Source organism: Notamacropus eugenii, chromosome 1 (assembly GCF_028372415.1).
Source record: "Notamacropus eugenii isolate mMacEug1 chromosome 1, mMacEug1.pri_v2, whole genome shotgun sequence".
NCBI classification, from domain to species: Eukaryota; Metazoa; Chordata; class Mammalia; order Diprotodontia; family Macropodidae; genus Notamacropus; species Notamacropus eugenii.
In genome coordinates, this window is record NC_092872.1 from 40,860,043 (window position 1) to 40,880,666 (window position 20,624).

The 20,624-nt window shown below is 38.4% G+C and overlaps 1 protein-coding gene across 2 annotated transcripts in view; it reads left to right on the plus strand.

Annotated features, from left to right (window-relative positions):
• Window positions 1–20,624, plus strand: part of GLIS3 (GLIS family zinc finger 3) — a 592,145-nt gene that overhangs the window by 460,263 nt on the left and 111,258 nt on the right. For both annotated transcript variants that reach the window (XM_072597414.1, XM_072597422.1), the window contains one exon: window positions 19,412–19,553. In XM_072597414.1, the coding sequence (XP_072453515.1) occupies window positions 19,412–19,553 (142 nt within the window). The remainder of the gene's footprint in view (window positions 1–19,411; window positions 19,554–20,624) is intronic.

The following is a 20,624-nucleotide window of genomic DNA, read 5'->3' on the forward strand; positions in this document are numbered from 1 at the left end:
AGGTGTTAGAGGTCATTTAGTACCTATATGAGCAGGAATCCCTTCCACAACATAGTTATATGGCTAATATCTTATCCTCCAAATTTTTAAGATCTCCAGAGATGGAAAAGTCATTATATACCAAGACAACCCATTCCATTTTGTATACCTTTGATTGTTAGGATGCTTTTCCTCAGATTGATCCTATATTTGCTTTCCTGTTATTTTTTATTATGGTCTTGGAGTCAAACAGAAGTAATTCCTCTTCCACAGCCATTCAAATATTAATATTTTTAATTTGGTTGCATTACTTCATAGGGAATGAAATGAGAATATGGTGGAATGGACATATGTAAAAAGATTACGGATTTAGGAGTCGGAAGTCAAAAGAAAATGAGGACCATCTCCCTCACCCCTCAGCTTCAACATTCTGTCTTCTAGGCACCAAAAACATGCTAGACTTTGAATCTTTAAAGCTTATAGAAAAATTTTATCTGCCTTCCCCTCCATAACCATAATTATGCCTAGGAAATTTATTGAAATGTTTTGTAACACTAGAATTTCTGTGGCAAGGTTTTCCAAATGCCCTATGTATAGATGACATCATGCTAATTACATGTAGCTCCAAAACACCACAAAATTTTCTCAGTACATTTCAAAGTCACTAGAAAAAGATGGTCAAGCAATGTACACTGGAAAAACAAAGTGGATACAAAATAAACATCATCCAAATTATTTGTATTTGAATAGGAAGACAGTTGAGTTAGTCCAGCACTACATATATCTAGAAAGGCACTGCAAAAGCACAAGATCTATGGGTCTAAAATTGAAGACAATGAGGAGACTAGACTGGATCATATTCCATTCAGTAAATTATCCCTGATGCAAAAGCTCATTCTTTTAGCACTGATATTCACCTTGAACACCATGATATCTGAAGAATCAAATTTGCGGGTAGCTCAAAGGACAAAGGAATCACACATTCAGTTGAAATAGAGATTAGCATCTTATCAACAATGACACGTACATGAGGATATAAAAGACATTTTCAAGAACAAAACAAATAAAAAACCAGAACATCAGGTGCGTTGATCTTGTAACAAAAGTGAGGAATTAAGCAGCCTGTGTGAATATTTTTTAAAACCACAAAATAAATCCTCCAGGATATTGGTTAGATCTCTAGGGAGAATTATGAAAAGTTGTGGTGAAAAATCACACAGGATAAAAAGGCATGATTATGGCTATAATCTCTCTGGGGGGAAGGATGCTTACACTGATGAAACCATGAATCCACCAAGTAGTTATGTATTCAAATATTAAAATTTTTAGTTTTCACATCCAAAATATAAAAAATTGGGAAGGAACATTGTTATGTAGGAAATATAACATTAATGTTTATCCAGTAATATACAGGAAAGAAAAAATCTCTGTTCTGCTTTTAATTGCTATTTCCGTTGATTATTTCTTTCTCTCTCTCTCCCTCTTCCCCTCCCCTTTCCCCCCCCCTCTTTCCCCCTTCTTTTTCTCCTCTCCCTCTCCCTTCGCCCCCCCCCCTTGACTATGTAGACACAAGGTGATTTCTGGAAAATAGCTCTAACCATTTTTTCTCAACATATTTCTTGGGGACATATTTTTCACTTGCCTTTTGGGAAAAACTCAAGAGGAGAGCAGGTTAGTGAGGAAGTAGGAGTCATGATTGTCAAGAAGTGTCACTAAAACAGTTGCTTTTAGAAGTAGATATATTGTCCAAAGAGAGTTAGCATGTTTCATTGTTTGGAGTGTTGGATTTGGAGTCAGGAAATACGGGTTCAAATCCTGGATCTTATGTGTAACTCCTTCTGTGATGTCCATCAAGTCACTCTTTGAGATTCAGTTTCCTCATCTGCAAAGTGAAAGTGTTAGACTAGGTGACTTAGGAAGCCCTGATTCTATGAATGAAATATGTACCTATGCACTCTTAAATCTCTTACAGTCAAACTTTCTAATTAAAAGAAAGGGGAAAAAATAGATCTCCCTGCCTTAAGCTCAACATCTATCCCCACACTTGCAAAGGTATAGCATAGGCAGTATCTATAGTCACAAATCAATTCAATGAAAGACAATAGGAAGGTGGTATAAGAGGGCAAAAGTAATTACTAGATAGCAGGCCAACTTAATTAAACCTCAAGAATATTTGAATAGAAAGAAAAATGATATGCTTGAATGGATGGAATGGAATGTGTGTGGTCATATTATTTCAGATCAACTTTTGTCCAGAGGAATTTAGGTAGCTATCATAGGGGTGAACCATTTAGTTTTGCTTTGTGTGTTCACAGATCCATAACCAGGCTTTGAAAAGCAAAGGAGGATGTTTTTAATAACAATGAGAAACGCCACTTTGATTTTCCTATCTCTGCTTTAAAAAAAAAGCAATCTATCCTTCAGTTGAATGTTTGTCTTTCTTTGGATAAAGCTTGAATCCCCCTTTGATTGTCTGGGTTTGTATATCATTTTCCAGTCAGAAAGAATGTAAAGTTCTTGATGTCAGTATTAGAATAATATTGACTTATGAAAAAAGTGATGTTTTTACAAATGTAGCAATAGACAAATTCCATTCCACATGCCTTTCAGCTGCCAACATTCTTTAGAGTCTTGACCGAAAAAAGGGGAAAGAGGGGGAGTCTGTCTTAGCTAGTTGGAGAGCAGCACTGCTTTTGTTATCTTAAATGGGATATTAAGAGGAAATACTTAGTCACAGCAGTGTTAAGAAGTTTGTGGCAAATACATTTTGCACCATATATCAATCAACAAATATTTGGTAAGTACCTGCTATGTTCCAGGCCCTGGGTTGTGTCCAGTCTTCAAGAGCAAAGAAGAAACAATTGCTACTTTAACATTTTTGTTAATGTCGGGATCCTGAAATCCAGTGTGTGTTCATCAAATACCATCAAGATGACACAATACGGGATGGCAGAAGCCAGCTGAATGATCCAAATGAGCTATGGTTTAAGATTTAGTTGCATAATTAATTTTTGAATATAGGCCATCTACAGTTTATGGATTGCCTCTTTTAGCTAGACCCCCACTATACAAATGATGACTGTGACCAGGTGGCCTTAGGAGTCCCCCTTCCCTGTCAATAACCACAAAATGGGATATTTCCTTCCCCTTGTCAATGCTGCACTTCCCAGGGCTACCTGAATTCCCACTTCTCACCTTGCCCCACAACTCATCTAAGACAATCTGTGGTGGTAGCACTGCTAAAGAGGTGAGGAGTTCTCCTCTCCTTGTGCTGCTGTTTGGTGAGAAACATGGCCCTCAGGCTCCCTGTTATCTCTTGAGTCCTCAGGGCAAAGGAGATCTTTCAATCTTTGTCAATGCGTGGGAGGGGGTGCTGAATGACAAAACCCTGGATCCTTTGGATAGTAAAGTGAACACAGTCTCACTGAGGGTATTCATTTTCTAAAGCCCATTGAAAGAAGATGAGTTTTGGTTCCATTAGCTCAAAGGAATCAGAGCAAGCCAATGGTGGAATTAAATATTTCTTGAAATCGTGAGTCTTGGAAAATCTGAGACTGATTGTGGCTTTGCTTTTTCTCTTTCTATAAAGAGAAAGCAGGGTGGGTAGAAACATAAAAGATGGGTGGTTTCTTTTTTAAAAAAATTTTCTCCTCTCATTCTATTTTTTAATGTTGCCAATGGCTAAGTAGCCTTCAGTACTTCAAGAGATTCTGATTCCATCAAGGTAGGGATTCCTTCCTCTGGCACAGAGCACAACCACGCCTGTAGGACAGGGGTGTCAAAACATGGGGTCAGCATGGGGCCCACAACACTCCTCAGTCCAACTCAAACCAGATTAAAATGTGATTGTGAAATAGCAATATAAGTTATATAAATATATATATAATTATAATAATATAATAAATATAATATAATGTATAAAATATATTATTATTAGCAAAATCAATAAAAATCACATTGAAACAGAGATAACATTACATTTTAAAGTTGTCAAGGTTCTTTCTGTATGATTTAGTAGCCTTCATTTCTGTTCGAGTTTGATATCATTGTTCTATGGGATCTAGATATCCAGCACACCAAAGGACTCCTCTGGTTCTTTAAATACTGTATTGAAGGAGCAGCTAGGTGGGTCAGTGGATAGAGCACCAGTCCTGAGTCAGGATGACCAAAATTCAAATTTGACCTCAGACGCTTAATTGCTGTGTGATCCTAGGCAAGTCACTTAACCCTGATTGCCTTCCTCCTTCCCCCCAAAAATTTAAGTAAGTAAATAAATAAACCATCAAAATCAACGAAGCATTTAGGCTATCCATCTGTAATCCCTTATCCTCCCTCCACTTTGGGAGGCAGAGTAAAACAGTAGGAGTGTTAGCTTTGGAGAAAGAGGACATGAGTTCAAATTCTGCCTCTTCCATTTATTATCTATGTGACTTCTGTCCTCACTTGGCCTCAGTTTCCACATTTATGAAATGAGGGGAATTGAACAAAAATGGCTCTAAAGCTCTCTTTCAGCCCTAAATATATGATATTACATGATTGCTAATTCCCTTTCCTACTCCTCCAAGCCCTCAGTGGTTTAGCTTACTTTCACACCAGTCATCATTAATAATATGCAGCCACCATTTTTCACTCATTGTGCCTTCATTCACTGTCCTTTACTTTGTCTGAAATTTTGATGCTTCTGAGGTCATAGAGTTCTGTGATTCATAGGCAAGGAGTATTAAAAGGAGAATATTTGTGTTTAAAATATGAGCTTTTGCTTTAGCAAGCAGCAGTAGATCAATGAAAGCCTGACATCAAGATAGATCCAGTCTGAGCTCTTTCTGTTTAATGCCTGGACCTTTTCTCAATTCATCTGCAACGAATGCCTAGGACATATGTACTAATAGACTAACTCAGTACACTGCCTGCCCAGCTGCATTCTTTATAGACTTTTGGTTGTTGTTGTTTGTTGGATTGTGTGTGTGTACATGAACACATGTTTACTTTGCATGGAACCATTAGAAAACCTTACATTTATTATGTGCTTGCTTCAGAACCAGTGAGTGAGACAACCTCTAAGATTGCTTTGTTCTACCATAGGCTAGAGAAATGTTAGTCAAAAGCAATAGGTGGTTTAGGTGGAAAGAGAAGCAGGTGGAGCGATGAATGGGATAGGGGAGGGGAGAAGGGAAGGGCCAGAAAGAAAGAGCTGGCCTGAATCCAAGCAATATCTTTAAGGGCTTATTCTGGCAGGAGGCGAAAGTACCTCAGGTATCTTTCAGCCTTCATCCGTACTCTTACAATCATGAGCCTTCTCTTGTCCTATCTCAGTTTTCACCCTTATGGAGCCCTTGGGAGAGGAACAACTCATTAGGAATCTCTTAGTGATGAAGAAATTCCCACTCTCATTACTTTGGTGAGGGGAAACAGAGGTATGTTCCTGTCATCCTACTTTGGAACTCTGAGCACATCTTTCTCAGAGAAACACTGATATATATGGTAGCTAGCATCTCTTACTATAGCACTAAACTTCAATATGCTATACCACTGTTATTTCTTAAACAAATTAGTGTGGGTTAGCCTAAGGAACATAGTATTATGAAAATAATATGGGGAAATAAATCTGGAATATCAAATAAGCATTCTGATAATGGAAAGATTCTTGTATTCAGAAACAGAGGACGAATTGGGGTATAGGTGAAGAAAGTCAAAAGCCCTGGATTCAAGTCCTGTTTCCGAATTTCCTAACCTTTGCAACCTTTCCAGAGCTTCCACTTCCTTACATGAAAAAGGAAGGGATTCAATTAGAGGTTACCTAATTTCACTTAATTTCAAAATTCCATGTGAACCATCTTTCACCCAGAGATCAGTTCCAGTCTAATTTTGTGGACTGCCTGATCTTCCTGACCCTCTCTGTCTATAAATGAGAGATTCCCAAAGGAAACTGGCTTAATGGAAATCTCTTGGAGATTAATTATCCATGATATGCCAAAAGTCATTTAATAAATTTCAATGTGGAAAAATACCCTAGAGTGGGAATTCTTAAACTCAATTGGAAGTTATTTGTAATAACTAAAATAGGTTAATTCATTGTAATTATGAATAATCCTTTTGGTAATAAGTTAATTCACTGAGAATCAACACTGCCCTAGGTGCTGTAGAGGACAGTGGAATGTTCTGGTCATTAACCTTAACCCTCTTGGAAAAATCCTCCCCATCTTTCCTTCTGGCCAAGTTTCTTCAGAAACATATTTTTGTGGCATTGGATTGCTGAACAACAAAGAAAGGCCCTGCAAGGTGATGCATAGACATGCACAGCCCAGATAGAATCCCCTCATTGGAGAAAGGCAAAACAAAAGGGCCTTTGATTGTTCCCCATTTTCTTTGGAAGCATGTCATGCTTCAGGCAAGCAGAAACCCTTTGCTCTTGGAAGAAAATTTAATGAAACCAAACATGGAAGAGTAGGAGCCTCCCCCTCCCCCCCAATTACTTCCACTTGACTCACTTAATCTGGGGTGATTATTCAATCATATCTGAAATGAGAAAATGACAGGAGTAGAATTTCCCTCTCTTCTTCCGGGAGCTTATAAACATTAACAGAAGAGCTGTGAACAAAAACAAATACCAATCGCTATCGACACTACCTTGTTTTTATATATGAAGAGAAATCCTTACATTGTTAGGGACGCAGCTCAAGTTTCTGTATGCAGAAACCTTGTCAAGCCTGATGGAGGATTTCATTATGGAGGTGGAATAACGATGATTTGGAACAAATATTTCGTAATGGAAGGTTGCGTAGAAACTAAGCAGCCTGGCTATTTATCTGCACCTGGAAAGAAAGAGAACTTAAGTGTGAAAGTAGCCTACCAAAGCACATGGAGAGGTGAATGGCAGGTTGCTACACTTTGCCATATCATTATCAAAGCCTTCTGCCCAGGGCTGTAGCACTTGTCCCCGCTATGGCATATTACACATTTAGGCTTAGAGAAATACATGCAGCGAGAGCCTAATTATGTTCCAGTGCATGTGATACATTTTGAGGCCTCTCAGCAGTGACCCCTGATCTCCAGGCTTTCTCTGCACACAGCTGGGTCCCAGGCCACCAAGAGTAAGGCAGAATGGGGACAAGGACAGGGTGAACTGCACGTTTCTGAACATATTTCTCCCTTGTGCCGTGAACATGTGGTTCAGGCTGCACTCCAAGTCCAACAGAAATGATACTGGTTAATCTGTTCTTTGAAAGGATCAGTCTTTTCTCCACCTCTAACAAAGATCACTGAGCACTGGCTCTATTGTATGTTTTTAAACACATCTGTCTTCATACATAATTCACTTATAGGCACCTTGAGATATAAGGCTGTGCCCTATGCTTAAACAAATGTTTCTGTTCCGTTAGCAAGCATATACTGACTACCAACTATATTTACCTTGAGTTATGCTCGCTACTATAGGACCCATCCAAATACTTATACATGGCTCCTGCCCTCAGGAAGTTTAAAATCTAGATGCACAAGAGAATATTAATGCATGAAATAGAAAATAGCTTGAGATGAACTGTATGGTTTTCAATATGAACATAATAGATATTCAGGGAAGGGAGAAATCAAGGTGACCCAGTTTGGTCACCTTGTAAGAGTAAGATCATGGAGAATGTGGGATTTAAGGTGGTCTTTAAATGAATGATTCAGTGGATTGAGTGCCAGGCTACAAGTCAAATTCATCTTCCTGAGTTAAAATGTGGCCTCTGACACTATCTGTGTGGCCTTAGGCAAGTCACATAACCCTGTGTGCCCCAGTTGCCTCATCTGTAAAATGAGCTGGAGAAGGAAATGGCAAAACCCTCCAGTGGCTGGTAGGTGGTGATATCTCTCTCTGCCAAGAAAACCCCAAATGGGGTCATGGCAAGTTGGACATGACTGAAAAATGCGTGAAGACCAATTACAATGTCTTGATGGATAGATGGAAGGAAGAACGGCATTGTGCCCAAAACTGGACTGAGAATTATTCCCTATAGTAAGGCAGAGATCACTGGCTGTAGGGTCACAGGACCTGGGTTCAAATCCTATCTCAGATACAACTTGTATGACATTGGATAAATTATTTAACATCACTGGGACTCAGTCTCCCCATCTGTAAAATGAAGGTGTGTCTCTAGCTCCAAGTCCATTATAATGTGATCACCTAACTAAATATTGTATCATCTGCTTCTTTGCATTCATTCAATCTGTCACCCCTGCCTGAAAGGTCCTCAGAAGGGGCTAAATTCTCATCCCTCAAGTACATTCTTTTCTTTTCTCAAGGCTCAGCTCAGATGATTCCTCCTTCCCAAAGCCTTCTCTGACCCTCCTACTATCAAATGAATGATGTCTCCTCCTCACATTTTCTTAGGGCAACTTAATCTGGATCTCTCCTTTGCTCACATCATGACCCACCTTATATGACATTTACTTGTGTATGGGTCATATCCCTCACTTCCCATGCCCAGAAGAATATAAGATCATTGAGGGCAGGAACTATGTCCTTTTTGATCTCTATATCTCCTAGGCCTACCACATTTCCTTGTAGCTATTAGGTGGCCAATAAGTGTGTTGAATTCCAAGCAGAGGACTGCAGACAAGAACTTGGAAAAAAAATGAGGGTTAGAGGAGGTAAGGAGAAGGGGGATCAATGAAGAATCAGACTTCAGCAGAAAGGATTTCCTGCCCCTTCTGCCATTCTTCCGGAGCTGAAGCCCCTTTCAGCAGACCTCTAGTACCTCTCACTTTCCATCTGTCTTTTTGTTGGTCACCATGTAACATACAAGGAGATCTTACTTCATTCTGCTGTTGTGTCGTCTCAGTTTCTGACCAAAGGACATAATTTGTTGAGAGGACAGAAGGAATATGGAAGAATAGACAAAGATGGTTCTGTCTTGGAAAATATGATTCAAAACCATTGGATACTGGACTAAGGCCATATACCAGTGCCTTATAGTGGCATGGAAGTGACCTAAGGGTCTCAAAGGTCATGCCAGTGGAACACAGGCTTTGGACGTGGGCCTTTTGATGGGCTATATTTCTGTTATTTGAAGACGAGCCTGAGGAGAAACTCAAAGCAGGATGGTAGTCACCAAGTATTATTTTTTTTAATCACAGCAACAAATTGAATTGCCTTTTGGGGTGATTGAGTTCTCAGAGGTACTGAGATCATAATGTATTTAGAGCTGGAAAGGATTTTAGAAGTCATGTCGTTTTGTACCCCTGTTTTACAGATGAAGACGCTTAGTCTTAGAGCAGTGCAATGACTTGCCCAGGGTTCTATAGATAGCAAGTGACTAAACAAGGATTCAAACCCAGGTCCTCCAACTGTAAATCCAGGAGTATTTCCACTGTGCCTGTGGTTGAGATATCCTGAAGCAATAAATCCTCAATAAGTATTTATGAAGCACCTACTATATGCATTGGGCTCTGTGCTAAGGAATGAAAATGCAAAGAGAAAAAGGAAACACTCCCTGCCTTCAAGTCATTCTAAAGGGAAACGGGGATAACAACATTAACATCCAGGAATAATACAAAAATTAATATAAGGTGCTGCAAGGACATCGAATGCTTCAGGGAATTCAGAAAGTTTTTATGTAGAAGGTGGAGCTTAAGCTGAATCTTGAAGCCAGTTATTCTGGGAGGTAGTGGTGATGAGAGAGATGACTGTTCCAGGCTTGGGGGATGTGAGGATTTTAGTTTGGGCATATTGACATTAAAGTGACAGTGAGACATTCCACCAGAGATGTTCCCTTAGACCAGTGGTGTCCAGCTCAAATAGCAACTCCTTTCCAGCTACATAATGACTTTGAAAACCACAAATTCACATTATTTATGTTCTATTGTATTTTCATTTATTTCGTTAAACATTTCCAAATTATGTTTTAACCTGGTTACGGCAGTATTCCCAAAGGGCTGCCAATTTGGCACCTCTGCTTTAGAGAAGTAGAAATGTAGGGCAACCAAGAGGACAGAGGTAGAGATGTTAAGTTCAGTAGGAACATTCTCATTTATATAATTAGAGAATCCAAGTGCTGAAAGGAATCTTAGAGGTTATCTTGTTTAACCTATAGAGTAGCAAAGATTCCTTCTACAAAATCCATAGCAAATTATGGGAACCAAGTCTCTTCCTAAAGACCATTAATGAGTGTGAACCCATTGACTATTAAGGTAGCTCATTCCATTTTTGTGTCACTCCTATTAACAAGTTATTCTTTCACCAAGCTGATTATCTGGTACTCTTCCACCCATGGTTCCATTTATTTGTTTATTTATTTTTCTGTTCTATTTAAAGGGGTCATCCCCTGACTACTTCTTAAAGAGGCCTACTCACTGAATGGGCATTACCTCACTTTAAATGAGTACTTGAAAAGACCTTAGCCTAAAAGGCCAAAGTCTCCCACTGCATCCTGGGTCATCTCCAGTCATCCTGATGAATATCTAGTCACTGGATCTAGATGACTCAGGAGGAGAAAGAGAGGCTAGAGACCTTGCACAGTCCTCCCTCACTCAAAGTCAAGTGCAAGTCATGAAATCACTTCTCCGATGTCATGGTCCTCTTCACAAAAGGAAGGACAAATACAACAACCCACTGTTCCTGGTGTTGCTCCCTAGGGTGAAGCACCCACTAACTACATTTACTTTTTCATAGGACAACCCCTTCAAACATTTCAAGATAGCCATATCCGCTAAATATTCTCTTCTCCATACTAAACAGCTCCAATTTCCTGAGCTGATCATTATATAGTATGTTCTCTAGGCTTTTAATATCCTGATCATTTTTATCTCTTTCCTAAAACATGATCACTAGAACTGAATACAGTACTTCAAGTGTGGCTAGACTACAGCAAATCTGGCATCATTGCAAGTCCTGTTCTAATCACTATGTTTCTATTGATATACCTTAGACTAGTCTTAGCTTTTTTGGCTACCATGTCATAGGGTTAAAAATTATTGAGCTTTCAGTTCACTAAAATCTCCAAATCTTATTCACAAGAAATGTTAGTTGACACTGCCTCCTCCTTCCCATATTTTTTGGAACCCAATCACATTTGTTCCTATTAAATACCATTTATTTTGATTCAGTGAGTCATTCTAGCTCTCCAGATATTTCTGGATCCCAATTCTGTCATCAAACCTGCTAACTATGCCTTCAGATTTCATGTAATCTGAAAATTCTGTTACATTTGTTAGCACACCTTCCAAGTTATTGAAAAAAAAAATGCTAAACATACAGGGCCAAACGAGAACTTTTCCTAAATTTATATCATTTTGTTAACTTTTTAAATTTGGTCATTCAGATAGTTCCAAATCTACCAAAATGAACTGTCTTCTAGTGTATTTCTCTGGGTACTTTTCAGAAGGACAGTTTGAGTTACTTTGTCAAAATCAAGTGTGGCATGGAGAGTGCTGAGTTTGAAATCTCAAGGACCTGGTTTCAAATTTTGCCCTTTTCAGTAATGCTTTAAATAGGACCAAATCATTTAATCTTTCACAGTCTCAGTTTCCTCATCTGTACAATGAGGATCTATATTTAACTATCATAGGGTTGTTGTGAGGCTCAATTAAGATACTGTGTAACTTGAACATGTTATGTAAAAGTCATTTATTATTACATGGAATCTTTTCCTTCTCTACCACTCTAGTTTTTGTTGTTCAGTCATTTTCAGTTGTGTCTGACTCTTCATGACCCCGGTTGGAGTTTCTTTGGCAAAGATACTGGAGAAGTTTGCCATTTTCTTCTCCAGCTTATTTTACAAGTGATGAAACTGAGGTAAATGGGGTTAAATGACTTGTCCAGGGTCCTAGTAAATATCTGAGGCTGGATTTGTACTCAGAAAGAGGAGTTTTTCTGACTTGAGGCCTGGCACTCTGTCCACTGTGCTACCCAGCTGCCCCATCACTCCAGGTATTTTGTCCAAAAAGGAAATGAGGTTAGTCTGGAATAACTTGTTCTTGATGAAGCCATGTAGGCTTCTACTGTTCACTCCTTCTCTTTCTAAAGCACTCACAAACCTAACCCTTAATAGACTCTAGAATATTGCCAGAAGCAGAAATATAACTTACTGGTTTTGAGATTTCTAGGATCTAACCTTTGGTTCCCTTTTTACACAGAACTGGGACCTTTTCCCTTCTCTATTTCTATGACACACCTCCCATTCATCATGGGTTTTTTAAACCTCATGGATAGCAGTTTAGCCATCACCTCTGCCACTTTCACTACCACAGGGTAGAGGTCAACCAGGTCATTCAATAGGGCCTGAACTCATTGAGACTTGCTAGATGTTGCCTACTTCTTTCTTTTTCTTAGATCTTCACTGGCCACTATCCATTTTTCTTTGGTCCTTCTGAAGTCAAACAAGCTATTCTTTGAGAAAGGAAACATAAACCGGAGTTGGGTGTTTGACCTTCTTAAAGGAAAAATTAGAGAGCATTTATTAAGTGCTTACTCTATGTCAAGCACTGGGTTAATTCTAGGGATACAAAGAAAGAAAAAAATCCCTATTCTCAAGGAGCTCACAGTCTAATGGGGAGAAAACATGCAAACAGCTGTGTGCAAAAAAGACATATAGAGGATAAACTGGATGAAATTGTTAAGGGAAGACACTATGATTAAAGAGAATTGGCAAAGGCTTTCTGAAGAAGGTAGGACTTTAGCTGATACTTGAGGGAAGCCAGGAAAGCAATGAGACAAGCATAAGGAGGGAGAGAGTTCCAGGTAGAGAAGACAGCCCTTGTTATCGTTAGCCAGACCATGCCAAACATGTTTTCAATTTGTTCTCAACGTAGCTGAGAAACAACAGCGTTTGTTATTTTTAGCATTCATTGAAAATCTCAGCTCATTCTGGGCTTTAGGGATCTTAATACTGTTTTCTATATAAAAGAGTAATCTTTTGTATTCATCCTCAGTTACTCACTCTGGCTTCCATATTCTAGATACGCTTTTAAAAATCTAAATGCCATGATATCCCCTTCCACCCACATAGGTCTCCCTAGGCAACTCTGTCCTTTTCTGGCCATCATTTTGCTTTCTTTCTTATATGTTCAGAATTTCATTTTTAAGAGCATCCCACCACTTGTGGGCTGACTCCCCTTGGAAAATGTTAGGCTGTTGTAATCCTACCTGTTGTTTCTCTGAACCTTTAAAACTCTGCTTTCCTAAATCTAGGGTGCTCAGTAGTCGGTCTAGCTTTCCTCTCCTTTATCAAAAACTCAGTGATGGAATATTTACCTGCTTTTAAAGTTCCTATTGTTTCTCCTATACCAATCAGTTCTACTTTTTTGGTCAGATTCTATCCTTATTATTCCTCTACCTTTTAAAGATTAGAAGATGTAATCACAAATCACAAATTCATTGGTTGCTCTTTTTTTTAATAAAGAACTCTTGCAAATTACACATCATTGAAGTCTCCTACAACTCCAGAATCAAATCAGGTGTGTACATCATGAAGAGCATGAGGATCAATACATCGATTCATCAGCAGACATTGAAACAGAGCTGATATGATTAGAGGTGTTTACTCCATACATTGTAAATAAGAAAGAATTAGAAATTTGAGGAACAGATCACAAACCTGTAAGTATTAGAATTCTCCTAGAGCTCATGTTTGTAATCTGTTCCCCAGATCTGTAATTCTTCCCTCTTTACAAAGAGCATGAAGTATACACTTTAACAATGTTATCTCTGTTTCATCTTCCATTGATCCTCATCCAAATTTGCTCTACCATGTCAACTCTCAGTTTTCTGGATTTCCTCATGTAAGTACATATTACTAAAATATATACTGCTTCACCCCACCCCCTGTAAGTTCTTTTTTCTTTCTGAGTGAGGCATTCCCTTCCAGAGCCCAATTCCTATCATAAATCTCATGCCTTAAAATATAACTGAAACCTGAGAGGTCAAGTTGATCTCATTGTGTTAGAATCTCAAACTTATCATTTTTATAATCCATAAATATATCTAATGTAATAGATTTCACTTCTGGACTTCTTCTTGGATATGGTCTTCCATTAATACAGTCCTTTTTCTTAGTATTCTCCAAAGTGGGAGTCATGACTGGACCTCAAGGAGTATGTGATCACCAGTTGGAAGATAGGAAAATGGGTTGAATCTCATTGTCCCTATAAGAGCCAATCATAGGACTTGTTTCCAGTATAACTACACTCACCTTAATTCCTCCAAACTTCCCATTCCATACTCCCCTTGGTTTATAGAAGCTTCCATCCCTCCCGGTTCTTAGTGATATATTGATGCTTAAGGGAATAATCCCGTTGTTTCCCCAGCACTCTCAGTTGTTGCAAGTACCATTGAGAAAATTCTACCACCACTACCATCATCCCTGCTCCCTGCCTCCCAGATAACCTAGTGGCTGTGATGGTTACTGCACCTGGGGGCAAAGACTAGAGAGTATGAATCCCATTACCCTCTTCTCTTTTTTATCTTTTGGGCAGGACAAAGTGAATTGTACTAAATGAAAAAGTCATGGCTAAGTCATGCTCTGTATCTTAGATGTTATTACATTATTTCCTTCCCTAAACCCATACCTCTTCCAAGCTTCCCTAAAATGGCTGTGGAGAACATTATTCTCATTCAGATCACCCGGGTTCATAACCTTGTGATAGCATCTTCAGCTCTAAACCCTCGATCATCCCACGTGTCAAAATCAGTCGCCACATCTTAGCATATCTGTCTCCACATCTCTCAATTTGCTCTCCTCTCTCTACTCAAAGCAGCCCTCCCAGGCTGTTACCAATTCTTGCCTGAACTATTGCAATGGACATTTAATTTGTCTCCTTGCCTCAAGTCTCTCCCCTCTCCAGTCAATCGTGTGCACAGCTACCAAAAGGATTTTCTTATGACCATGTCACTCTCCCAGGCAATAAATTCCAGTATCTCCCTATTGACTCTAGCATCCAATGTCATTTCATCTTTATTTCATTATTTAGCCTCTTTTTAGTATTGGTTTTACAAGGTACATAATCATTAATACGTTACCATAGGCATATAATTTATAAATATTAAATAACATATTTTGGGAAAGTATATGCTTATTTTTGTTCTAAGGGAGATGACAATCATGAAAGTTAGAAGACCACTTCTCTATTCAGCTCTTCTGCCTTCCGTTTAGTATCTACTGATTTCTATAGGGCCAGATATAAGAATTATGTGAGAAGCTTTCTCCCTTCCCCCATTTTCAGTTTGCATTGCTCTTGAATCAATCTACAAGGCTCCAGATGACTGTTTTTACTGGCCCTTGTTAAATTCACTCCATTCATCCCCTGCCAAGATTCTATCATGCCTATATTTTAAGCTTTGGTACAAAAAGCCACTGGATTTGCAAAAAATATATGAAAATAATTGACAAACTTTGAGATAGCAAAAGTTATGGAGCAAGATAGTGAATAAAGAAACCAGTATTCAAGAGCTTGAAGGGTCTTTAGGAGGTTAAAATTGAATGGTGAAGGGTAGAGAGAGTAGGTGTAGACCACTATTTTAACAAGGTCATTAACAAAAGGAAAGAAAAAACTTAAGTTCATGACTTGAAATGATGATGATGGTGATGGTGATGGTAATAAAGATACTTACAGCTATCATTTATATAGTACCTACTATGTGCCAGGTAATGTGCTAAGTGCTTTACAAATATCTCATTTAATTCTCACAATAAGTCTGAGAGGTTGGTACTATTATCTCCATTATATAGTTGAGGAAACTGAGATAAAAAGGTTAAATGACTTATCACATAGCTAGTAAGTGTCTAAAGTCAAATCTGAACACAGGTTTTCCTAATTCCAGACCTGGTGTTATAGCTACTGCATCACCTGGCTGTCTAAGAAAATCAATTAATAGAGATAGAAATAATAATATAATGGTTATATGAAATTATTTCTGTATTTCAAGAAAATTAGAGCATACCTTTTTGCCTGTCCCTCATTAGACTTGAATAATTGAGTACCCACTATAATTCTCAGTCATACATGTGAAAGGGTAGAAAGATGGAGAGAATGGGAGGAAATGGGAAAAAACCCACAAAACATTTTTTCATGATCTCTTGGGGAGTTTTCTGGAAAAAAATGGAAAACAGACGTTTTCTACCTTATTTTTTCTCTTTCCCCCAAGACATTCACATTTTTAAGAACACTAAACATGATATTTCAATGTGCAAATGAAGTCAAACATAGTGCATTTTAATGTTTCTAAACTGACATAATGGTTAGATTTGTAAGGAATACTACGTAAAGTAAGTACTAATTTTTCTTATCCTCCCCAAAATTTCCTTTTCCTCCTAAAAGAAAACCACCTTCTTCTTCATTGAGTCTAATTTTTTCAAGAATTTGTACCTCATGATGGATGCTAGTAGAATGTGTTTCCAATAATCTACATTTCCAGAACATAGCAATCCCTACTTTAAAGTTGAACAAAATCAGATGGAGGTCAGTCTCTGATTTCCCCCATCCATTAATTTATTTGATCTCTTTAGAAGAAAGACACTTTTAAAAATTACCTCAAATTGACTTTTCTACTATGTGTTCTGTTGTTCAGGGTTCCATTCATGCAGTCCTCCTCTTCAGCCTGACCTTTAATGAAACACCTAGCAACACAGGAATTTAGAATTTGAAGAGATCTTTAGAAATCAGCTAGGCTAGGCCAAAATACTCATTTGGAAAACTGAGGCCCCAAAGACTGAAGTCACCGAATAATTATCAGATTTGGGGTTTTAGAAGTAGAAAGCATCACAGAGTAAAAGTTGGAAGGAGCCTTTGAAACTGACTAGTCCAACTTCTTCATTTTGTAGAGAGGCTGAGTTATTTATTCAAAGCCACATAGGTAGTAAGCAAAAGAAATGGGATTCCTTCTCAGGTCCCGTGACTCCAAGTTCAGTGTTCTTTCTATTCTAGTCAACTGTTCTTGCTCTATATTTGAAGAAACTGAAAGTCACAAGGCAAAGTTATTTATTCAAATTCAGGCAACTAGTGAGTAGCAGAACTAGAATTCTTATCCAGATTCTCTTACTTCAAACCCAGTGCTCTCTGCACTAGTCCACAACCTCTGTTAAAGAAACAGATTATACATAGCCAATGTGGGAAATTTTTTTGGTTGATATGCATGTTCTAATGGTTTTGCTTTTCCTTTTTCTCAATGGTCAGGAAGAAATGGAAATAAAAGAAAATAGATTTTTGTTCATTGAAAAAATTAAACTAAAAGTTAAAATGATAATCTTATTTATGGCATAGTTTATTCCTAAGATGTGGACAAGGAAGATGGGCAGCAAGGTGGAACAGTGGATAAAGTGAGAGGTCTGGAATCAGGAAGATCTGAGTTCAAAACCAGCTTCAGACAATTTACTAGCTGTGTGACCCTGGGCAAGTCACTTAACCCTATTTGCCTCACTTTCCTCATCTGTAAGATGAGAGGGAAATCACAAAGTACTCCACTCTCTTTGCCAAGAAAATCCCAAATAGGTTCACAAAGTGGGAATCAAATGGAATTATTGAATAGCAAACAATAACAGTGACAGGGAAGAGGAGAGAGTGAGGTGATGATGGGGTAAAAAATAAGCAAATGAAGAAATCAGGTGGTGGAGAGAAAGAAGGAAGAGCAATCCCGGTAGAGTTGTCATGGTTTTAGAAAGGCTGTTGTATCAAAATGCCATTGCCCTTGATCCGCTCTGACCCTTTGGGACAAATCATCCATGACCTCTCAGATTATTGTCCCCACCATGGACAGGAATACTGTTCCAGCAACAATCTACTTAAATTCTAAATCCTGGGCAAGCAATCTAACTCTCTCTTTGCAGTTAATAGAAATCACTTTATGAAAACTTAACTATATAGTGACGCCAATGCTAAGGAAAACTTGCAGGCATTTGGCTCCATACATGTGACCCTAATTTCATGAAAAGCCTTTATTACTACTGATAACATTAAAAGCCTTGAGAATAGGTAGGTAATAGAAAGCAGATAGGGGGTTGATGACTACTCTGGGTAAAACATATGGGCCCCAGAACACGTTTTAAGTATAGAAGATAAATTAGAAGTGATTACCAGAATTCATGCTAAGCCTTGATATTTTTTTCCTTCTTTCAGTTTTAGTTAAGCTGCATGTGTTTTTAGGTTAGCACCCAAATAACAAACATACCTTACAAAGGCCTCAAGAGCATTAGGCATTCACTCTGGAGATTTTTTGGTCAGGAATGCAAACGTAGACTAGCATGTGCTGAAACTGTGCAAATGGTTTTGCAAAAAAAAATTATTTTACACATGCTACATGTGCTAAATGGTCTTTTCCCCCAGTCAGGGTCACTATACCATTTTTGCTTTTCTGGACTGAGCACAGGACATATGTTTATAAATCTCTAGGCTTTATGAGGTTGGAAAAATACTTCTCTCTAAACAGTAACTTACTGCTGATTAAAAAACACACAAACCAGCCAAAAATAATCCACAGTACTTTTACTTAACATCTGCTTTCTTTCCTCTCCCTTTCTGCAAGCTTATATAATCTGAGATCTCTGCCACTAAGGTAATTCTTTGATGCCTCATTGCCACTTGCAGGTGGACCCTGGGTTCTTGAAAGCTGTGCCAACATAATATAAGCCCCAGAGGTCCAACCAAGATGGAATAGCTCTCAGTATCAGTCCAGTATCAGAAGACCAGCCTAGTAAAGTAGAAAGTTCCATTACCCAAGTGGTGGTAGAGTGATGAATAATTTATTTGTTTGCTGTTTGGATCACCATGCAGCTCGCAATTCACAAAGACAATCCCTTAAAGTGTAGTGAGATCAGTATTTTCAGTGGAAGAAGGGCATATCTATTCTGATGGTCCTTCAAACACTGGCTCTCTTCAGATGGAAAGGATATAAGGTCAGAGCTGCAAGGGACTTCAGAAGCAACCTAGCCTAAGCCCTTCATTTTACAGATGAGAAAACCAAGGGCCAGGGAGGTTAAGTCATTTGCCCAAGCTCACACAGGTTCACACATCAGAGACAGGGTCTGAACCCAAATCCTCTGTCTCCAGAGTCAGTACTCTTGACCTGGCACCATGATGTTTCTTAGGAATAAAATTATCACAAGTAAATTTTCATGACTATCTTTATTGCTTTTATAACACCTATATGCCAACTTGATAATCTAACTAAGTGTGTTACGATGTTATTACTACCACTACGTATGATATGCATTAGAAACAAGAAAAAGGAATATAGGAAGCTAGGCTCTTGAAAGTACAAATACCAAAGACTAATCAGTTTTGTTTCCCAACATATTGTTGTAATTTCTCCCCCATTTGCCAAGTGCCAACCATGTGCTGGTTGGGCTAATTGATCCTTTCTTGGATCTTAGGTCATTCTGCCTTCCCAGGAAAATATTCCCAGGAAGTATTCCTTTTCCATCTTTGTTATTGTTTTTTTCTTCCCCCCCCCCCTTTTTTTTAGCTGCGGTCAAGCATGGAGCTCGATCAAGATATCTTCAATAATTGCCTCACCATTCAGCCTCTCCAACCTACCACTTCTCCACAGGATGTTGTAGATGGTACAATGGGAAGATCGCCAGGATCTGTCCACGACATCTATTCAGGTAAAAAAAAAAAATTGGGAATGAAGACGAAATGACATTAAACATCTATTTTTTCATTTTTTTGTTTAAAAAAATGCTCACTCAAGAAAGACCCCCTCCTTAAAAGTTATTGTATTTTGCATTTAACATGGAGCTACAGATGGGCTTATATGTGTTTTTCATGATTCCTGAGATAATTTTGGCAGCAGACTGTTTTTTCTCTTAAAGAAACAAAGTCGAGGAAAACATGTGTCCTACTAGGACTGGACCTTTGCCAACAGTTTTGTTCACCCATCCTTTTCAGTCACCTTAAATTCATTAAACTTGATTTAGAACTCAGAAGCAATGTTCCCCTTGAAGCAGGTCACAGGCTGCTTGTGTGTTTCCTAATAGAACAACATAAAGCATGGTTTTCTTTGCATTTTAAAAGGAACTCCTATTAAGCCATGTTCTCTAGGAAAATACAAATCAGCAAATTAGGCTGGATGTTTTTTCATTACTGTTTGTCACCATCCATAATGCTATGACTTCCAAGTCATCTTTCCTCTGGCTGAGTTTAAGAAATAGATGACTTAGTGTCTGAATACTTCATGTATGTATTGAGAAATGAGAAAGGACCCCCTATCCAGGAGGAAAATTATTTTCATTCTAAAGACTCACTGATTTGGTGGCATCACTTAGGTGAAAGACATGTGTGGGTGTGTTTTCAAACTTGACAGTTCTCCATCTGTTTATTCAAATGCCAAAAAAGTACATTAAGCAAATTGTTCTGAGGCCCCGTCATCAAGAAATATATAGTAATAATAAATGCCAATTATATTGTGTGTTTAGTGTTTGCAAAGCATTTCACGTGTTTCCTCTCATTGGAGCTTCATAGCTTTCTTGTGAGCTGGGTACTCTGGATATTGCTATCTCTGTTTTATAGATGAGGGAACAGAGGCAGTTAAATGACATGCCTATGGTCACCCAGTGAATAAGTGTCTGAATTGGATTTGAACTCAGGTCTTCATGGTTCCATGGCTAGTGCTCTATTGATTGTGTCACTTAGCGCTGCCTTTAGTTCAACTTACACTGAAATAAGAATTGCTTCTA